General features: G+C 52.3%; 5 protein-coding genes across 5 annotated transcripts; 4 read left to right on the top strand and 1 right to left on the bottom strand.

Moving 5' to 3' along the window:
- Positions 1–3070: 3070 nt before the first annotated feature.
- Positions 3071–4700, top strand: HETIRDRAFT_67941 (triglyceride lipase-cholesterol esterase; the record flags this gene model as incomplete). The annotated part of the gene is made up of 2 exons (XM_009554778.1): positions 3071–3876; positions 3929–4700. 2 exons carry the CDS (start codon positions 3071–3073, stop codon positions 4587–4589), a joined length of 1467 nt encoding a protein of 488 aa, XP_009553073.1. The 3' UTR covers positions 4590–4700.
- Positions 4701–4747: 47 nt separating this feature from the next.
- HETIRDRAFT_442803 (uncharacterized protein) lies at positions 4748–6660 on the top strand. Its single transcript, XM_009555194.1, has 7 exons — positions 4748–5000; positions 5069–5301; positions 5358–5383; positions 5435–5858; positions 5883–6062; positions 6120–6283; positions 6341–6660. The coding sequence occupies exons 1-7, from the start codon at positions 4763–4765 to the stop codon at positions 6474–6476; spliced, it is 1401 nt and encodes a 466-aa protein (XP_009553489.1). The 5' UTR covers positions 4748–4762; the 3' UTR covers positions 6477–6660.
- Positions 6661–6731: 71 nt separating this feature from the next.
- On the top strand, positions 6732–8087 carry HETIRDRAFT_57064 (uncharacterized protein; the record flags this gene model as incomplete). The annotated part of the gene is made up of 4 exons (XM_009554761.1): positions 6732–6801; positions 6855–7119; positions 7315–7425; positions 7490–8087. The coding sequence occupies 4 exons, from the start codon at positions 6732–6734 to the stop codon at positions 8085–8087; spliced, it is 1044 nt and encodes a 347-aa protein (XP_009553056.1).
- Positions 8088–8481: 394 nt separating this feature from the next.
- HETIRDRAFT_423612 (uncharacterized protein) lies at positions 8482–10874 on the top strand (the record flags this gene model as incomplete). The annotated part of the gene is made up of 2 exons (XM_009555193.1): positions 8482–8798; positions 8867–10874. 2 exons carry the CDS (start codon positions 8482–8484, stop codon positions 10872–10874), a joined length of 2325 nt encoding a protein of 774 aa, XP_009553488.1.
- A 142-nt stretch (positions 10875–11016) lies between these two features.
- On the bottom strand, positions 11017–15177 carry HETIRDRAFT_120452 (uncharacterized protein; the record flags this gene model as incomplete). The annotated part of the gene is made up of 9 exons (XM_009555192.1): positions 11017–13392; positions 13503–13779; positions 14064–14131; positions 14193–14221; positions 14284–14310; positions 14774–14786; positions 14830–14848; positions 14896–14993; positions 15133–15177. The coding sequence occupies 9 exons, from the start codon at positions 15175–15177 to the stop codon at positions 11017–11019; spliced, it is 2952 nt and encodes a 983-aa protein (XP_009553487.1).
- Between the last annotated feature and the right edge of the window lie 218 nt (positions 15178–15395).

The following is a 15395-nucleotide window of genomic DNA, read 5'->3' as shown; positions in this document are numbered from 1 at the left end:
AGCCTTATATACTTGCATAGATATATATGAGATTACACCAATATTGACTAAGGGTTTGATTGCTGCCATAGATCTCTGCTATGCTGAATAGCAGCTACTCTCTTCTAGAACACAATTATCTATAACAGATGTTGCAACCCCTTCAAAAAGGGATTTTTGAAGGAGTGGGAGCCTCTGGTAGCCTTTTTTAATAGGTGGATGCCTAGATTAGCAAGCCAGTTGTTGGGGGAAAGTGTATAGTCCGTTATATTTTGTGTTATAGGCTATTTAGGGAGTGATTGACTGAATGAAAATAAAGCCTTTTTGAGAACAAGGGCTAAGGATTGTGAAGGCAGTCCCACATTGAGAAAATCAGCAATTGATGGGAACAAGACTTAGAAATTCCAGGGGAACAAGAATATAGAGATTGAGAAGGACTTTTGGTTGAGAAGAGGTGAGGTTGATAACTTTGGTGTCTGATATGGTGATTACTGAATGTCACTTGAAAAGCACTAGTCTTAGCTAGCAGATTGTGTAGCTGAGACCTGAATTTAAATTCAAAAAATAATCTTCAGGATTCAAACCTGAGAGCCTGTGCAAACTCAAGCTCCCACTCAACAGCCAACCATCAACTACTACACCATTATGACTATAAATTCTTAGACTGAGATTAGGCATACTATACAGACATAAATATTTACAAGACAAGTAAGTCAGGCCTTAGCACTCCATAAGGCCATCCCCCCTTAGACTGGATCAGGCCTAGGGTTTAAAAATCCCAAAATTTTGCCAGATTAGCCACTCAGCCTCCTAACATAATTTTAGGGGTCCTGCCTTTATATGCTTATCTGTCACCTTGACAGTATTGACAAGGATGCTCAGCCCTAGTAATGAGTCCTTTGACAAGATATCATATATGTAGGCATTTGCTGTGCCTGATTGCTCTCTTAAGAAAGATTGGATAAGTGTTGGTATGGGCCAGAAGTGTACCATGACAATAGTTTCAAGCATCTGGAAAACCACCCCCTTGTATTAGCTCCGGATTATATCTAATAGTGTCTAAAAGTATCTAAAAGTGTTAATAGTATCTAAAAGTGTCTAATTTCCTAATTGGGAGCAACACATTATAAGCATTGGATTGGATTCTAATTTCATAATATTAGCACTAATTTTATACCAAGAAGTCTTTAATTAGCAGTAGGAAATAGTAAGTACTACTGCTCTATCAGTGAGAAGGTAAAGATGTGGCACATTCTATACTATTTTAGCACATTACTCTCCTTCATATATGCCTATACTATTATCTTGTAGCTCTTTTGCTAACTTTCCAGCTGCCTTTACAAGGGATATAGAAAGAGAGAAATGTGCATTGATGCCCCCAGCCACTTTGTTGCCAGCTTGGCAGCTGCCACAAGAGGCTATGAAGACCTAGGTACCTTGTCCTTGCACACAAGATCATTAAAGTTGTCATTGTTAGCCAATGCCTGCTACTAGTCATTATAGGACACAACATGTGGGTTGGACTTAGGGATATGCTATATGCAGCCTTATAGACCTTGTCTATTAGTATAGTGGTTAATACTGTCTTGTGCAGCAGACAATCATCATCACTATTGATATTACAATTTTTAGCACTATTTATATTGTTTATTGCCTTGTTATACAGAAGATGCTCAAACTTGGTGTTTTCCTCTAGCTATTAGGCTGTGGAAAAGACAGTCATATTAGTATGTGGTGCCAGAATGATATATTTGCCTGCCATATAGGAAATATATGCATCAAGCATATTAAGATCACCTCCAACAATCTTGTGCTTATTTATATATAGGCATGCCATACATAGACTTTTGTCCCCACCCTCTACCTCACTAGTGGCTATTTGGAAAACCCCTCTCTCTTATTAGATCTTAATTATTTATAATTGTGTTTTTAATCAAATTTGCAAATTAAGGTAGCATTGTCTATACTAGTAGAGTCCCATTGAATATTACACTCAATCATAGTTTTACACATTCACAGTCCAAATTGTATTAGTGCCATAATTTATTTTTATCCTATATAAAGTGTATTATCGATTTTCCATTGGTTTATTATCTTCTTAGCTGGTGTTTAAACTAAATCCTAAAAGACCTGACTTTTTAGGTAGTTATTGACCTATTTATTTATAAGATAGAGGAAAGATAAATGTTAAATAAAATTAGAGATGTTGAGGTTGCATATATTATATCTACTTATTTAGATTACCAAGTTCATATTTTAGACCTTGTGGCTTAGTGGCTTAGAGTGTCTGTCCTGGGTGCTTGCATATATAAGGTTGTTGGTTTAACTCTGGCAGAAGGCAAGTTTGTTATAAGGTATATTCTGTGTTTAGGTATTGAATTAGTGCTCTAATAGACATGACTCTATAAGAAGGCTATGAGAACTGTGATGTTTGATTTATTATGATTTTTCCGAAATTTCAAGTTATAATCAATCCTAATAATTTCTAATTTAGGAAAATTATGTCTAATTAGAACAGGTTTAGAGGGGGGGTAAGCTAAAAATGTCTAATCCTAATTGTTCTTAATTATGCATAAATAGAACTAATTAGAGCTTAATACAAAGGGGTGGTTTTCCAGATGAAGTGTTACATGGCAATATTTTTTTACCGATTTGAAATGAGTATATATTTCTTTCAAGGCTTGCGAGGACCACAAGAATCACAAGGATTACAATTTCTTCTCATACCTCATATGATTATATATTACCCCCCTCCTGATTGGAGGGCTTGGAGGGCTTGGAGAGTATATGAGTGTTTGCTGCGGCCAGCCACATGGTCAAGTATCCTAGTAGGGTCAACACCTGTCCTAGATGCGCACTCTAGCTGTGTGGTCGACAAACACAGTGCACACCTTCGAACTCGACCTTGAGAAAAGTGCTGCTCCTGTGAAGGTAGGAAAGAAGCGAGCGTGGAGGGCAGTGCGAGGACCGAGGCTGCCAGATGCAGTACTTCGAGATGGTCGCGGTCGAGAGAGGTGAAGGCGAAACACGTGCACATACCGCCGTCTCCACCGCCGACTCGTCCGCCACCGCCGACTGGAGACGATCGACCATGCCCCGCGTCCCCCTCGTCGGTCGCCTGACGTCCCACGAATACGTCGCCACTCTCTTCGGCTTCCTGCTCGTCACCCTCGAGGGCGTCCTCCATGTTATCATCTTCTTCCTCCCAAAGCCCGTCATCCGCTGGTTCTACAACCGCTCCCGCTTCCTCTTCCACCGCTTCGTCGGCGCGCCCGCCCCCCGCTCAGACACCCGCCGCTTCGCAGACCATGTCCGTAAGGCCGAGGACTTTGAGGAGCTCTGCAAGCTGTTTGGCTATGTCCACGAGGAGCACCTCGTCCTCACGACCGATGGCTACCTCCTCGGCATCCATCGCCTTCCCGCGAAGAGAGGCGAGCCAGGCCCTCCACCCGGCACGTCCACCGGAAAGCCCGTCGTCTACCTCCATCATGGTCTCCTCATGAACAGCGAGGTCTGGCTCTGCTTGACCTCCGAGGACCGCGTCCTCCCCTTCGTCCTCGTCGAGCAGGGTTTCGACGTCTGGCTCGGCAACAACCGCGGCAACAAGTATTCAAAGAAGTCCATTCACCACAACCCCAACTCCAATAAGTTCTGGGACTTCAGCATCGACGACTTTGCCTGGCACGACATCCCCGACTCCATCGAGTACATCCTTCAGACCACCCGCGCCCGTAGCCTCAGCTATGTCGGCTTCAGCCAGGGCAGCGCACAAGCCTTCGGCGCGCTCAGCATCCACCCGCAACTCAACAACAAGATCAACGTCTTCATTGCCCTCGCTCCTGCCATGAGCCCTGCTGGCCTGGCCGCCCCTCTCGTGGACGGCCTGATGAAAGCATCGTCCGTCCCGTCCTTTATCCCATTGTACATTTGATCATTTACGAGTGCACAGCCCGGCCCTTCTTTTCCTTATTTTCGGCCGCAAAGCGATTCTCTCCTCAGCGGTCATGTGGCAGAGCATCCTGTATCCGCCCATCTTCTCCCGCCTAATCGACGCGTCTCTCACGTTCCTCTTCAACTGGCGCTCGCTGAACATCACCTCGACTCAGAAGCTCGCCGCGTACGCGCACCTGTACTCGTTCGCGTCCACCAAGTCCGTCGTGCACTGGTTCCAGATCATGCGCAACGCGCGCTTCCTCATGTACGATGACGACGTGTACGCGCCCGCGTTCAGGGCGAAAGCCTCCATCACCGGCTACCGGCCTGCGAAGTTCCCCACGAGGAACATCGCGACGCCCATCGTGCTCATGTATGGCGATCAGGATAGCCTCGTGGACATCGACAAGATGTGCGGAGAGCTGCCGCGCAACGGGGTCGACGTGAGGCAACTGCGCGGATATGAACATCTGGACATCTTGTGGGGTGACAACGTGCACGTCGACGTCATTCCACAGGTGCTCGAGGTGCTGAAGAAGCATTGCGAGACGCCGGAGAAGGTGGGCTCGCTGAAGGAGGGCGTCAACGGGAATGGACGGCTGAAAGTTTGGCTGGGCGAGAGCGGGGTGTACAGACCAGAGACGACGTCGGGGTACGCGACGTCGACGGACGTGTAAACTGCGGACGGCTATTATACCCCCATCTTGTATCGCACCTAGCCTCCTACCGTTGTCGTGTCGCGCAACTACATCAAGTGATGTCGTGTCACGACTGTCACGTCACGAGCCATTACCAGCGTGCAACTTGGAAATGAAAGGCTGCAGCGAACCGACGACGCCGACAGTGGTAGATGGGCTCGAACGCTCCCACACACCGTGAATTTCTCCTCGTCGCCCTTCTGCTTGCCTTTCTCCTCTTCTTCTTCAAAAATAATGGCTCCGGCGACCCCTATGCGTCGCTCTCCGAGGTAGCAGACGACCTGGTGTCCACGTTTTCCGAGAAGTCCATCCCTTCCGTTCCATCCAACGCGCGGCTCTCATGGAACTCGGGCTCTGTCCCACAAACGAAAATCATCTCACATGTCCCCGGTGGGTTCACTTTCGTGCGCAGCGTGCTTGACAGGGTCTTACCTAGCGGTGCGGACGCCCACGCGCAGGATGGACACTGCTTGACAAGATGTACGTGCTCAACGGGACGGTCTACATCGTCACCGACCAACCCGACATTGTGCCCGACCGCAAGTTCATCACCTCCACTGGTGTCGATATTGGCAACTCCCGCGAGGAAGTACAGGCGCGCCTCCCGACCGACAGAGACATGCGCATTATCTCCCCGGAGGAGGCGAAAAAGCTCTTTGGCACAGGTGCGAATCGAGTCGAGGGGTTAACGGTGAGCATTGGCTTTCGCTCGAACAAACATTGGTTGACCGAACTGCGCTGCGCCAGTGGTTGGCAAACGACCCGCGGCAATTGTGCGCACCACCCCTTTCATCACACCTTCTTTCTCGCTGACCGGATCCCAGCATCACCCACTACTACCATTGGTCCGCCGAGCTGTTCTTCGGCTTCTGGCGCGCGTACTCCGCTCTCGACCCCCTCATCCCCGAGACCGGCCGCACCGCCCTTCCACCCCCGCGCCGGATGCTCTTCACCCACCTCGACGCCGAGCACTGGCGCGACTATGCCTCGATGAACCAGTACGTCCTGCGCACAACGTTCCCTGCCGCATCGATGGAGTTCTCCGCGGACTGGGCGGACCGCGCGGCGATGGGCACGCCGTTCGTGTTCGACCGTGTGCTCTTCGCGGACCGCGCAGCGGCGATCAACGGCGACAACTTTGGGAAGACGCAGCGGACGGCGAGCGAGGCGTTCGTGCTGCCCGCCAGCGCGCACTGGTGGAGCACCGTGCGCAACAGCGTCATCGAGGCGTCGGGCCTCAATGCGAGCGTCGGTGCGGGGACGCGCGGCAAGCCGGTGATCACGTACATCTCGCGGCAGAACTGGCCGCGAAGAAAGCTGATCCAGAGCGACGACGACGTGCTCGTGGAGGAGCTGTACAAGCTGCAGGATCAGTACGGCTACGAGGTCAACGTTGTCAGCATGGACCAAATGTCGAGGGTCGAGCAGCTGCAGCTGGCCGGACGGACTACGGTGGGTGTTCTCTCTTCGACGCTTTGTGCCGATTCGCATCTCACGCGTCTGGCGTAGATCATGATGGGCGTGCACGGGAACGGTCTCACGTCCCTGCTGTGGATGAAGCCGTCGCCGAGGTCTACTGTTATGGAATTCTTCTACCCCGGCGGTTTCGCGCACGACTACGAGTACACGACGCGCGCGCTCGGGATGGTTCACTACGGATTCTGGGGCAGCAGGTACGCAGGGCGTTGTTGGTCGGCGCGACCGTGGACCTGACGCCGTTTCGCCCGCAGCATTTTCACCAGCCCCGACACGCCGCCCGTGGCGTACCCAGAGGGGTTCCAGGGCAACGAGATCCCCATCGATGGGCGGGAAGTCGCGCGTCTTTGCCATGAGCGACTGAGCCTCGCGGATGAGGCAGATGACTAGGACACGTTGGCATCGCGCGCGATCCTGTTCGGACACTAGCACTAGACTACATTGTATCACTAATTCTACCACACTTCGGTACATAGAGCCTTTGGCACCGACATGCATTGTACATTCACGGTCGAGACTTCCCGCGGAGAAAACAATTTATCGTGGGAATTGTATCCCCAATCAGGAGAGGCTCCATTCTGCATGGTTTCGTGCCCGCCGCAAGCTTCGCGCATCGGCCCTCTCCCGGATAGCCAGCTCTAAAAAATGGGTCTCTCAGGCCGAAAAGTCAAGCAGCGCATCCCGAACGACCCGCGCAATCTTTCCTGGGCGGACGGTGAGTCGCGTGTCTGATGGTCTGTGTCCTGCCTGTCTGATGCCGCCGCGCAGATGCGGCCAAGTTCGGGCAGGCGTACCTCGCGAAGATGGGCTGGGACCCGTCGAAGGGACTCGGGGCGTCCGGGGAGGGGCGCACGCGCGCGATCTCTGTGGACCAGAAGCTCGACATGCTGGGCATCGGGATGCAGCACCAGCGGGACGCGAATGGCTTGGCGTGGCAGCAGAACCGCGACTTCGAGAATCTGTTGAAGAGGCTGAACGGTGCGGCGGAGGGGGCGACGGAGGAGGATGGGATCAAGGGGGAGATGAAGGGGATGTTCAAGAGGGCGACAGAGGAGGATCGGGAGGAGACGGGGCCGGAGGCAGAGGAGGCGGAGGAGGAGGAGAGGAAGAGGCGGAAGAAGGAGCGCAAGGGCGAGAAGAAGCGCAAGGCGGAGGAGGGGGAGGGGCAGGAGTCGAAGAAGAAGCGGAAAAAGTCGAAGGACGAGAGCGGGTCCGAAAAAAAGAGCAGTAAAAAGGCGAGGAAGGGCGAAAAGGAAGAAGACGGCGGGTTGACGTCTGATAACGCCGCATCGGCCGCCCCCGCCGTTCCCATCGTTGCGCCGACGCCCGTCCGAGCACCGTACGTTCTCCGACCCACGCTCTATAGATCGGGGCGCTGATATATGTTTTGTGTATCGCAATAGCCCTCGCACGCACCGCGCGCGCATCATTGCTGCGAAACGTCTCGCCTCGCGCACGCCCGCCGCGCTCTCCGAGATCCTTGGCATCCCCTCCTCCTCCATCCCCGCCACGCCCGCTGCGCCCTCGCCGCTCTCCACGCTCACGCCCTCCGCGCCCGCGACGCCCGCCGACGCGGCGGCCGATCTCCAAAAGCTGACGACGGCGACGCAGTCCGTCGCGGACTACTTCAAGGCGAAGCTGGCGGCGAGGGCGCGCGGATCTGGGAGCGCGACGCCCGTCGTGAAAGAGGAGACGCGGGACGAGGAGGACGACGCGCCGCGGATGGGGCTGGGTGCATCAAGATCAAGGAGCGCGGTGTTTGATGAGCGGGGGAGCGCACAGGCGGGGATTGAGGCGTCATCGAAGTTTGGGGCCGTGTTTTCGGCCGCACAGGATGCCGACCATACGAAAGTTGAGGAGGCGCCAGCGACCGATTCGGTGCAGGCGGAAGGAGGAGTGGAGGGCGAGGACGAGAAGTCGATGAGGAAAAGGGCCAAAGAGGAAAGGCGGAAAGAGAAGGCGAGGAGGAAACAGGAGAGGGAGCGGGATGGAGGAGAATAAAAAGCGTTCATCCGTCCACGATACCACCTATTTAATTATGCTCGTAGGAGAGCTGTGTGACTAAGCGCTGCTTTACCGCGTCCATGACTCCCGCCGACTCTTGTCAGTCGACCTGCTGCTCGTCGCGACTGAGATCGTTTGCTGCAGTCTGCGACGCTGCCGCAAGAATCATCGCCGTCTCTCACTGATCCCGGAACTCGACGCTGTGTGTCTGCGGAGATTTGCCGGTGTTCTGTGAAGCATCACAAATTTCAGCCGTCCTGCCATTGATCAATTGAGGTGTGTACTCTTCGTTTCACGTCCGACTCTCGCGCTCACATGCTATAAGTATACCTCACCTCCATCCACCCACCACATCCTCCGAACCACTCCCACGCCCTCAACCATCGCGACAATGGCCCTCCCACCCCATCTCGCCCGTCCCATCGACGTGCTCATGATCGACAACTTTGACTCCTTCACTTGGAATCTCTACCAGCATCTGACTCTCCTGGGTGCGGACGTGACCGTCGTTCGCAACGATGCCATCCCTGTCTCTTCCTTCCCCCAGCTCCAAATCAATTCCCTCATCATCTCGCCCGGGCCTGGACACCCTATCACAGACTCGGGAATATCGAGGGACGCGATTCAGTTTTTCACTGGGAAGGTCCCGGTGCTGGGCGTGTGCATGGGTTTGGAGTGTCTGGTCGACGTTTTTGGTGGGGAGATCGGGTGCGTTGTTCGTGGCTCCCGCATCCCCCTCTTCTTCCTCTGGGAGATGCTGATGAATCGATACGCAGCTATGCTGGAGAAATCATGCACGGCAAGCTGAGCCGCATTCGCCATGACGCCCGCGGCTGTTTCAAAGGTGTCGCGCAGGGAATCAAGTCCACGCGGTACCACTCCCTGAGCGCCGACATCAAGACCATGCCTGATGATCTCGCCATCACTGCGACCACAGAGGAGAGCGGCGTGATCATGGGCGTCCGGCATCGCAAATGCACCCTCGAGGCCGTGCAATACCATCCCGAGAGCATCCTTTCCGAAGGCGGCGATGACCTCTTCCGCAATTTCCTTGCTCTCCGGGGCGGTCTCTGGGAGGAGAACCCGTCCTCCGGTGTTCTCGACCAATCTCTCCCTCCGTTCCCCATACAGGCGCCCAACGGGAAGCTTTCGGTGACCGCGGCCAAAATTCCCAGTGTGTTGGAAAAGATATACGCGCAGCGTCTCAAGGACGTCGAGGCCGCCAAGGCGACTGCTGGGACAACGTCGGGAGATCTCGACATCTTCCTCTCTATGCATCTTTCGCCGCCTCTCATATCTCTAGTTGACCGACTCAAAGCTAGGACTCCTGCTCTTATGGCCGAGATCAAGCGTGCCAGCCCATCCAAGGGACCTATCGCCCTCAACGCCAACGCGGCGCAGCAGGCCCTCACTTATGCTCTATCGGGGGCATCGGTCATCTCTGTCCTCACCGAGCCAACCTGGTTCAAGGGCTCTCTGCTGGACATGCGCCTCGCGCGGCAAGCCATCGATTCGCTCCCGAACCGACCTGCTGTGCTGCGGAAAGACTTCATCCTCGACGAGTACCAGATCGCCGAGGCCCGGCTGCACGGTGCCGATACCGTCCTGCTCATCGTCGCCATGCTGCCCATTGCTCGTCTAAAGGCGCTGTACGGCTATTCCATGTCTCTGGGCATGGAGCCGCTCGTCGAGGTCAACAATGCACAGGAAATGGAGGCCGCGCTCGCCCTCGGAGCCAGGGTCATCGGCGTGAACAATCGCAATCTCCATGACTTCCAGGTCGATATGGGGACCACCTCTCGTCTGGCCGACATGGTCAAGGAGCGCGACGTGATTCTTTGTGCGTTGAGCGGCATTCAGAGCAAGAGCGACGTTCAAACGTATGTGGGGCAAGGCGTGGGGGCCGTATTGGTCGGGGAAGCGCTCATGCGCGCGAACGACACCGAAGCATTCATCCGGGACTTGTTGGACTGGAAGGGCGAACACGAGATCGAGCCCCAGCGTGCGCCGCTGGTCAAAATATGCGGAATCAGGACGGAAGAAGAGGCGTTGGGGGCCGCGGGGGCGGGCGCAGACATGCTTGGGCTGATGTTCGTGCCCACGAGCAAGCGGCATGTTGACCTCGAGCAGGCGCAGAAAATCTCGATCGGCATTCGGCAGCTGCGGATATCACAGCCGTCTTCTGGAGCGCCTCTTGGGGCAGATAGCTTCACAAACGAGCCGTGGTTCACGACACACGCGCATAGGTTGTTCAGGTCGCCCACGCGCCCCTTCCTCGTCGGGGTCTTCCAAAACCAGCCCTTGACTTTCATACTGCACTGCATCGCGGTCGCGCAGCTGGACATTGTGCAGCTGCACGGCTCAGAGCCGCTGGAATGGAGCAAGCAGATACCGGTGCCCGTCATTCGCGTGTTCCACGTCGACAGCGAGGGAAAGGGCTTGGCGGGGATCACGAGGCCGGGGCTGCACGAGTACGTGCTCTTGGACGCTGCTTCGACGCTGGGGGGCGTGAGTGGCGGTACGGGGCGGAAGCTGGATTGGAGGCTGGCGCAAAAGATCGTCGAGGGGGGAGAGGCTGGGCCAGATGCCTCGGCGTCGTCTTCAGTGACGGCACCTCTCCCCATCATCTTGGCGGGCGGACTGACCCCGGAGAATGTGGCCCAGGCGGTCCAGACGGTCGGGCCGTGGGCTGTGGATGTCAGTGGCGGCGTTGAGCTGGTGGGTGGCGGCAAGGATATCGAGAAGATTAAGAGGTTCATAGACGCTGCGAAACGGGTAGATTGATTTTTTGCTATGGCGTTATATTTTTATTCATTTGTGAGAACGAGCGACGACTCTTTATTCCAGTAAATTAAACAAAACGGGATATGAAAACAGTAACAAATGCTGTATAAAATAAGATACATGAATAACTATCGCCCAGTCTTCAAGTAAAGTTCTCGACATCGTGCAACAGTCCCAAAAGCGATACTTCATCTTCTACTGACCAATGCGAGTCGCCGATCGCCTTGAAATCCATGTCGTCCAGATCGCTTGGTTGGGTACTCGATTGTGAGACGGAGAAGAGGCCGTCGGATGACGGTGAGGCGGCGGACGACGATGTTAAGGCCGGGATAGGGTCTCTGGTTGGCATGTTGGCGGCCGCATTGAGGAGCTGGAAGAAGGCGAGCATTTCGTCGTTGCTTGCAACAGGCATCTTGTGTTCCTCGCCTCCGTCATCCCAGCTCGGTGGAATGGGGGGAGCTTCATCGTATGGGGTATTGGCCGCTATATAATCTACAGGCGAAAGAATGGGACTAGAAGGCGGGAGTGGAGAAGATGGTGGAAGGGCAAGCGGCCAATCGTCGAGAGCAGCTCTTTGAGGGTGCTCGTCTTCAATATCGCTGCTGGCAACTGGTAAGCAGCTCGAGGGTGCTTCGTCAAAATTGATATGATCGTTGTCGTCGCCGTCATCGTCCTCTTCGTCCTCATCGTCGGCGGGTGACATGACCCTTGGCTCTATGTCGATTCCTTTGCCAGCGAGAACAGCCTGGATAGGCGATATATTTGATGGGGTATCAAGAGCACTCTCTGGAGAGAACAATGGACTGTTCGATGTTGGCTCTGTGACGTCGAGCGCCGACGAGTGCTGGGTCTTTGTTTTGCGAGTGGGTGTCCTGGGCAAGGCGCTGGTCGCGATGTTATGAACGGGAAAGACATCGATCGTCGAGCACGCTGTGATGGGACCAAAGGGTATATCTGTACTTGTGGCTCGAGCACGACGGGCCGGTGATGGAGATGCTTTTCGACGCCCAGGCAGCCGTGCTCCGTCTTCCAGACTGGGTTTTACACTAGCGCGGACGTGATTCTCCGCTAGAAGAGAGGTTTTGGCTCCTTTACGCCCTTTGATTGCACGCCTCGTTGCGTCGACAGCTTGTTCTTGCGCGCGCTTTCTAAGAGTCTCCTCGGAGATGCGTGGTTGAGTCGCTGTGTTTGTTTTTGCCCAGTCTGGAACTTTCTTGAGCTTCCACGCAGATGTTGCCGACCTTGATGCAGGTGTGGACGGAAGGGCTGGTACTCTGGGGTTAGTTTTCAATATAGGACTGGAAGATGATGCTACGAGCGCTGTGCGAGCAGCTAGGAGATCTGCGTTCACCCCCGCAGTTGCACGCCCAAGCTCATTTGATCCGCGAATCCTTTGCGCTAGCACCCGGGAGTCTCTGGTGCGGGATCGAGCCAAAGGATTACTGATGTCTTTCGAGTGACCGATAGACATTACACCTGGATCGGAGAAGGGGACTCGCTGCAGGTATGCCTCCGACACACCGCCGACAGCTCTAGAACCACCCTCGACTTTGAGAGTCCCTCGACTTGTTGCACCAAAACCGGACCGTTCGACGTGGGCATGTGCAGGCGAACTGTTATGCCGCTTAGTGACCTTTCTCCGCTTCCGTTGTTGCGCATTGGCCCCTCTGTCTATGACATCGCTCAAGGTTCGTTTGCGCTCGAGTTGCTTTCTGGGGGTCGACGGCATGAGAGGGCGCCTCTGCATATCATATAGTGTAATGTCGGGCGAGGATGCGAGTTCATTAGATTGGGCTACATTGTTGCGCCTACGGAAAGCACTTGGATCAACGTTCTCTTTCTCGAGGACTACGATATCGTCATCGTCATCGGAGATGATAGTTGTTGATGGCCGTTTTGAAAGATGTACAGGTGCAGAGACGATTGCGGACGCACCATCGACCGGAGTAAGGTTGGCGCTTTGTGGAGGCAAATTCTGTGAAAGAAGGTTCACGAGGTCCGAAATCGTGGTGAAGTTGGAGTTGGCAGAAATGGACGTAGAAATTATGGTCGATATGGAAGATTCAGAGGCATGGGACGCATTGCCGTTGCAAAGGGAAAGTAGGTTGGTAAGCGTCATGCGCAGATCTATATCACTGGGGCTGGTTGAAGATGGTCCAGGCAGAAGCGCTTGGGTAGAGCTGGAAGAGGAAGACTGGTTCTCGAGGGAGGAGTGGTCATTACTCGAGGAAGCTTTGCGGTGTCCTTGCCTGAGCGTATTAGTCCTGTCTAAGGGTGCTTTGATGAATGGCCCTTCCTGCACACTGGTACGAGAATGGTGAGATCTGCGCAAACGTTTTGGGGGACCGACATAAGGCAAGGGAAAGTCTGTCGACCTTGCAAATTGGCGTGTGTGAGGTTGAGAAGAGGCGGGGGTGGAGACGTAATGTGAAAAACAGCTGGGTTGGGCTATGAGATGTGTAAACGCAACGAAGACATCGCCAACATGACATTGAATGAAGCACACCTGAGATGGCACCTAAACCGTAGCAAGGATGATTACTATGTTGTATAGATGGATGTTGATTGCGAGAGGTCTGATAGAATAGATGAACTTAGGACGTTCTGGGCTCAGAAAATAGAACATACTTCTCTGAGCGCAAATATAACCTCCAGTGCGATTTCGCCCGTCGGTGATTTAACCAATGTCCCTGTCACAGAAGAAGAGTTTTCTGTGGATGATAACGCCCATGACATAAGTCCCATTGCAACTGCGACTCCGGGAGAGTGAGGTGTGGTAGCGTAGCCATGTATTGTGTTCGAGTTGTGACACGGAAGGACTGTAGCGTGCGGAGCGGCTTGACCTTCGAAAGGGTCAAGGACGTAAAGAGAAAAGTCCTGGGAATCGTTGTGCATCAACTCAGGGCTGAACATGTAATGAAGGTCGCGTTAGAAACGGAAGATAGATGTAGCCGAGGACAGAATGAAAGTACCTGCAGGAATGAATGGCTCGAGCACAGGTGGTCAGCAGTGTCGTGGCATAAAGATGATCGTGTTGTTGGTTCTCATCAGGGAAACGCGCGAGGAATTGGACAGGAAATTGTTCTGGTGGGCGTGCGAGAATGTATTGCGAGGAACCGTTGATTGTATACCAGATGCGTACTAAACGGACATCAGACTCAAACTGCGAACGAAGAAGAACTTGTATACCTGGCAGGAACCTGTCTTCGGAACTCATGTTCGTTGGTGGTAGAATCTTCAGGAGACCCTTTCAACAGCTATCGACATACAGGTCAAAATAACGCGTCTAGTCACAGTCACGTGATGGTTCTTACACACGGCCCTCCAGGCATTGCCTAGTCCCACTACTATGCTGGGACCAATTGAACAATGTTTAGCTATTCTGGCGGCCTAGGTCCTGTACACTCACTAACTGCTATCAAATCACTGTAAATACCTGACCAAATATATCAATTTCATTATGATGTTTTTTTGTAATTATTAAAGGCAAGGAAAAAGCCTTAGGCAGTGGCCAAGGAGAGAGACTCAAAAAACGGTATTGGGCCCAGAGTTGAACAATTTATCCGAGCCTTCAGTCACACTGAGTCACACTTGCTAATTAGAAGTCTGATGGCTTGTAGCTCAGGACCCCTGTAACCATCAGAGCATGTCAGAGCTTTACAAAAAGTCATCTCTCTGACACCAAAGTCACTCTACCTATACTCTTGTGCTGAGATTTTATTTTAAGCATGTACTCCCTATTGATCACTCTCAGATTTTTTTCACAGAATATTTATTTACATATATTACCTAGTCTTGTTTTTACACAAGGTTCAGAATGTGAGATTAGTTGGATTTGGGCTCATTATTGTAGTAGAAAGTTAATATTGTACATAATTTCTCTCTTCTACCCTACACACTTGCTTTAGAGATCTAAAAAAAGATATAGCTAATCTATACATACATAAAAACATACAAGAATATTTATAGAGCTACTGTAATGATAGGGAGGTAGTTAAATTAATTGTTTAACTTAGTCTACCATTTAACTCTGGTTCCAGCATAGTATTTGTTAAGATTGGGCAATGTGCTATAAGTTACTAGATTGTTACTAATGAGGTTGATGTACTTGTAATGGCTCTATATGTGAAAATTCATAACAAAACATGCCACTAAATACAGAGTAGGCAAAGAGCTGACTTGACTTAAATATTGAAGGACCCTTGCAGGTTGTGAGATAGAATATGAAATACATATAACAAGGTGCTAAGAGATTAACTGAGGTAATATGAGATTTGTTCAAGATGTAGGCGGGAATTGCCATGATGATGTGTAAAGACACAAGATAGCATAAGATTATTCCTCATATATGGCAGAAGCAATGTCAATATGAGCAATCAAGATTTTTAAGAGCAGCAACAAAGGCCCTAACAAAAATAATAACAAAAGAGATGAGAACTAAGTTGAGTGAGCTGAGTTTGAGGTTGATATGATACAATATAAGCAAGATCTTCATTTAAAGTAAGCTCTAAACAGAGGGAT

The sequence above is a fragment of the Heterobasidion irregulare genome (genome assembly GCF_000320585.1).
Source record: "Heterobasidion irregulare TC 32-1 unplaced genomic scaffold scaffold_14, whole genome shotgun sequence".
Taxonomy (NCBI): Eukaryota; Fungi; Basidiomycota; class Agaricomycetes; order Russulales; family Bondarzewiaceae; genus Heterobasidion; species Heterobasidion irregulare.
This window is presented reverse-complemented; position numbering and strand designations above follow the sequence as displayed.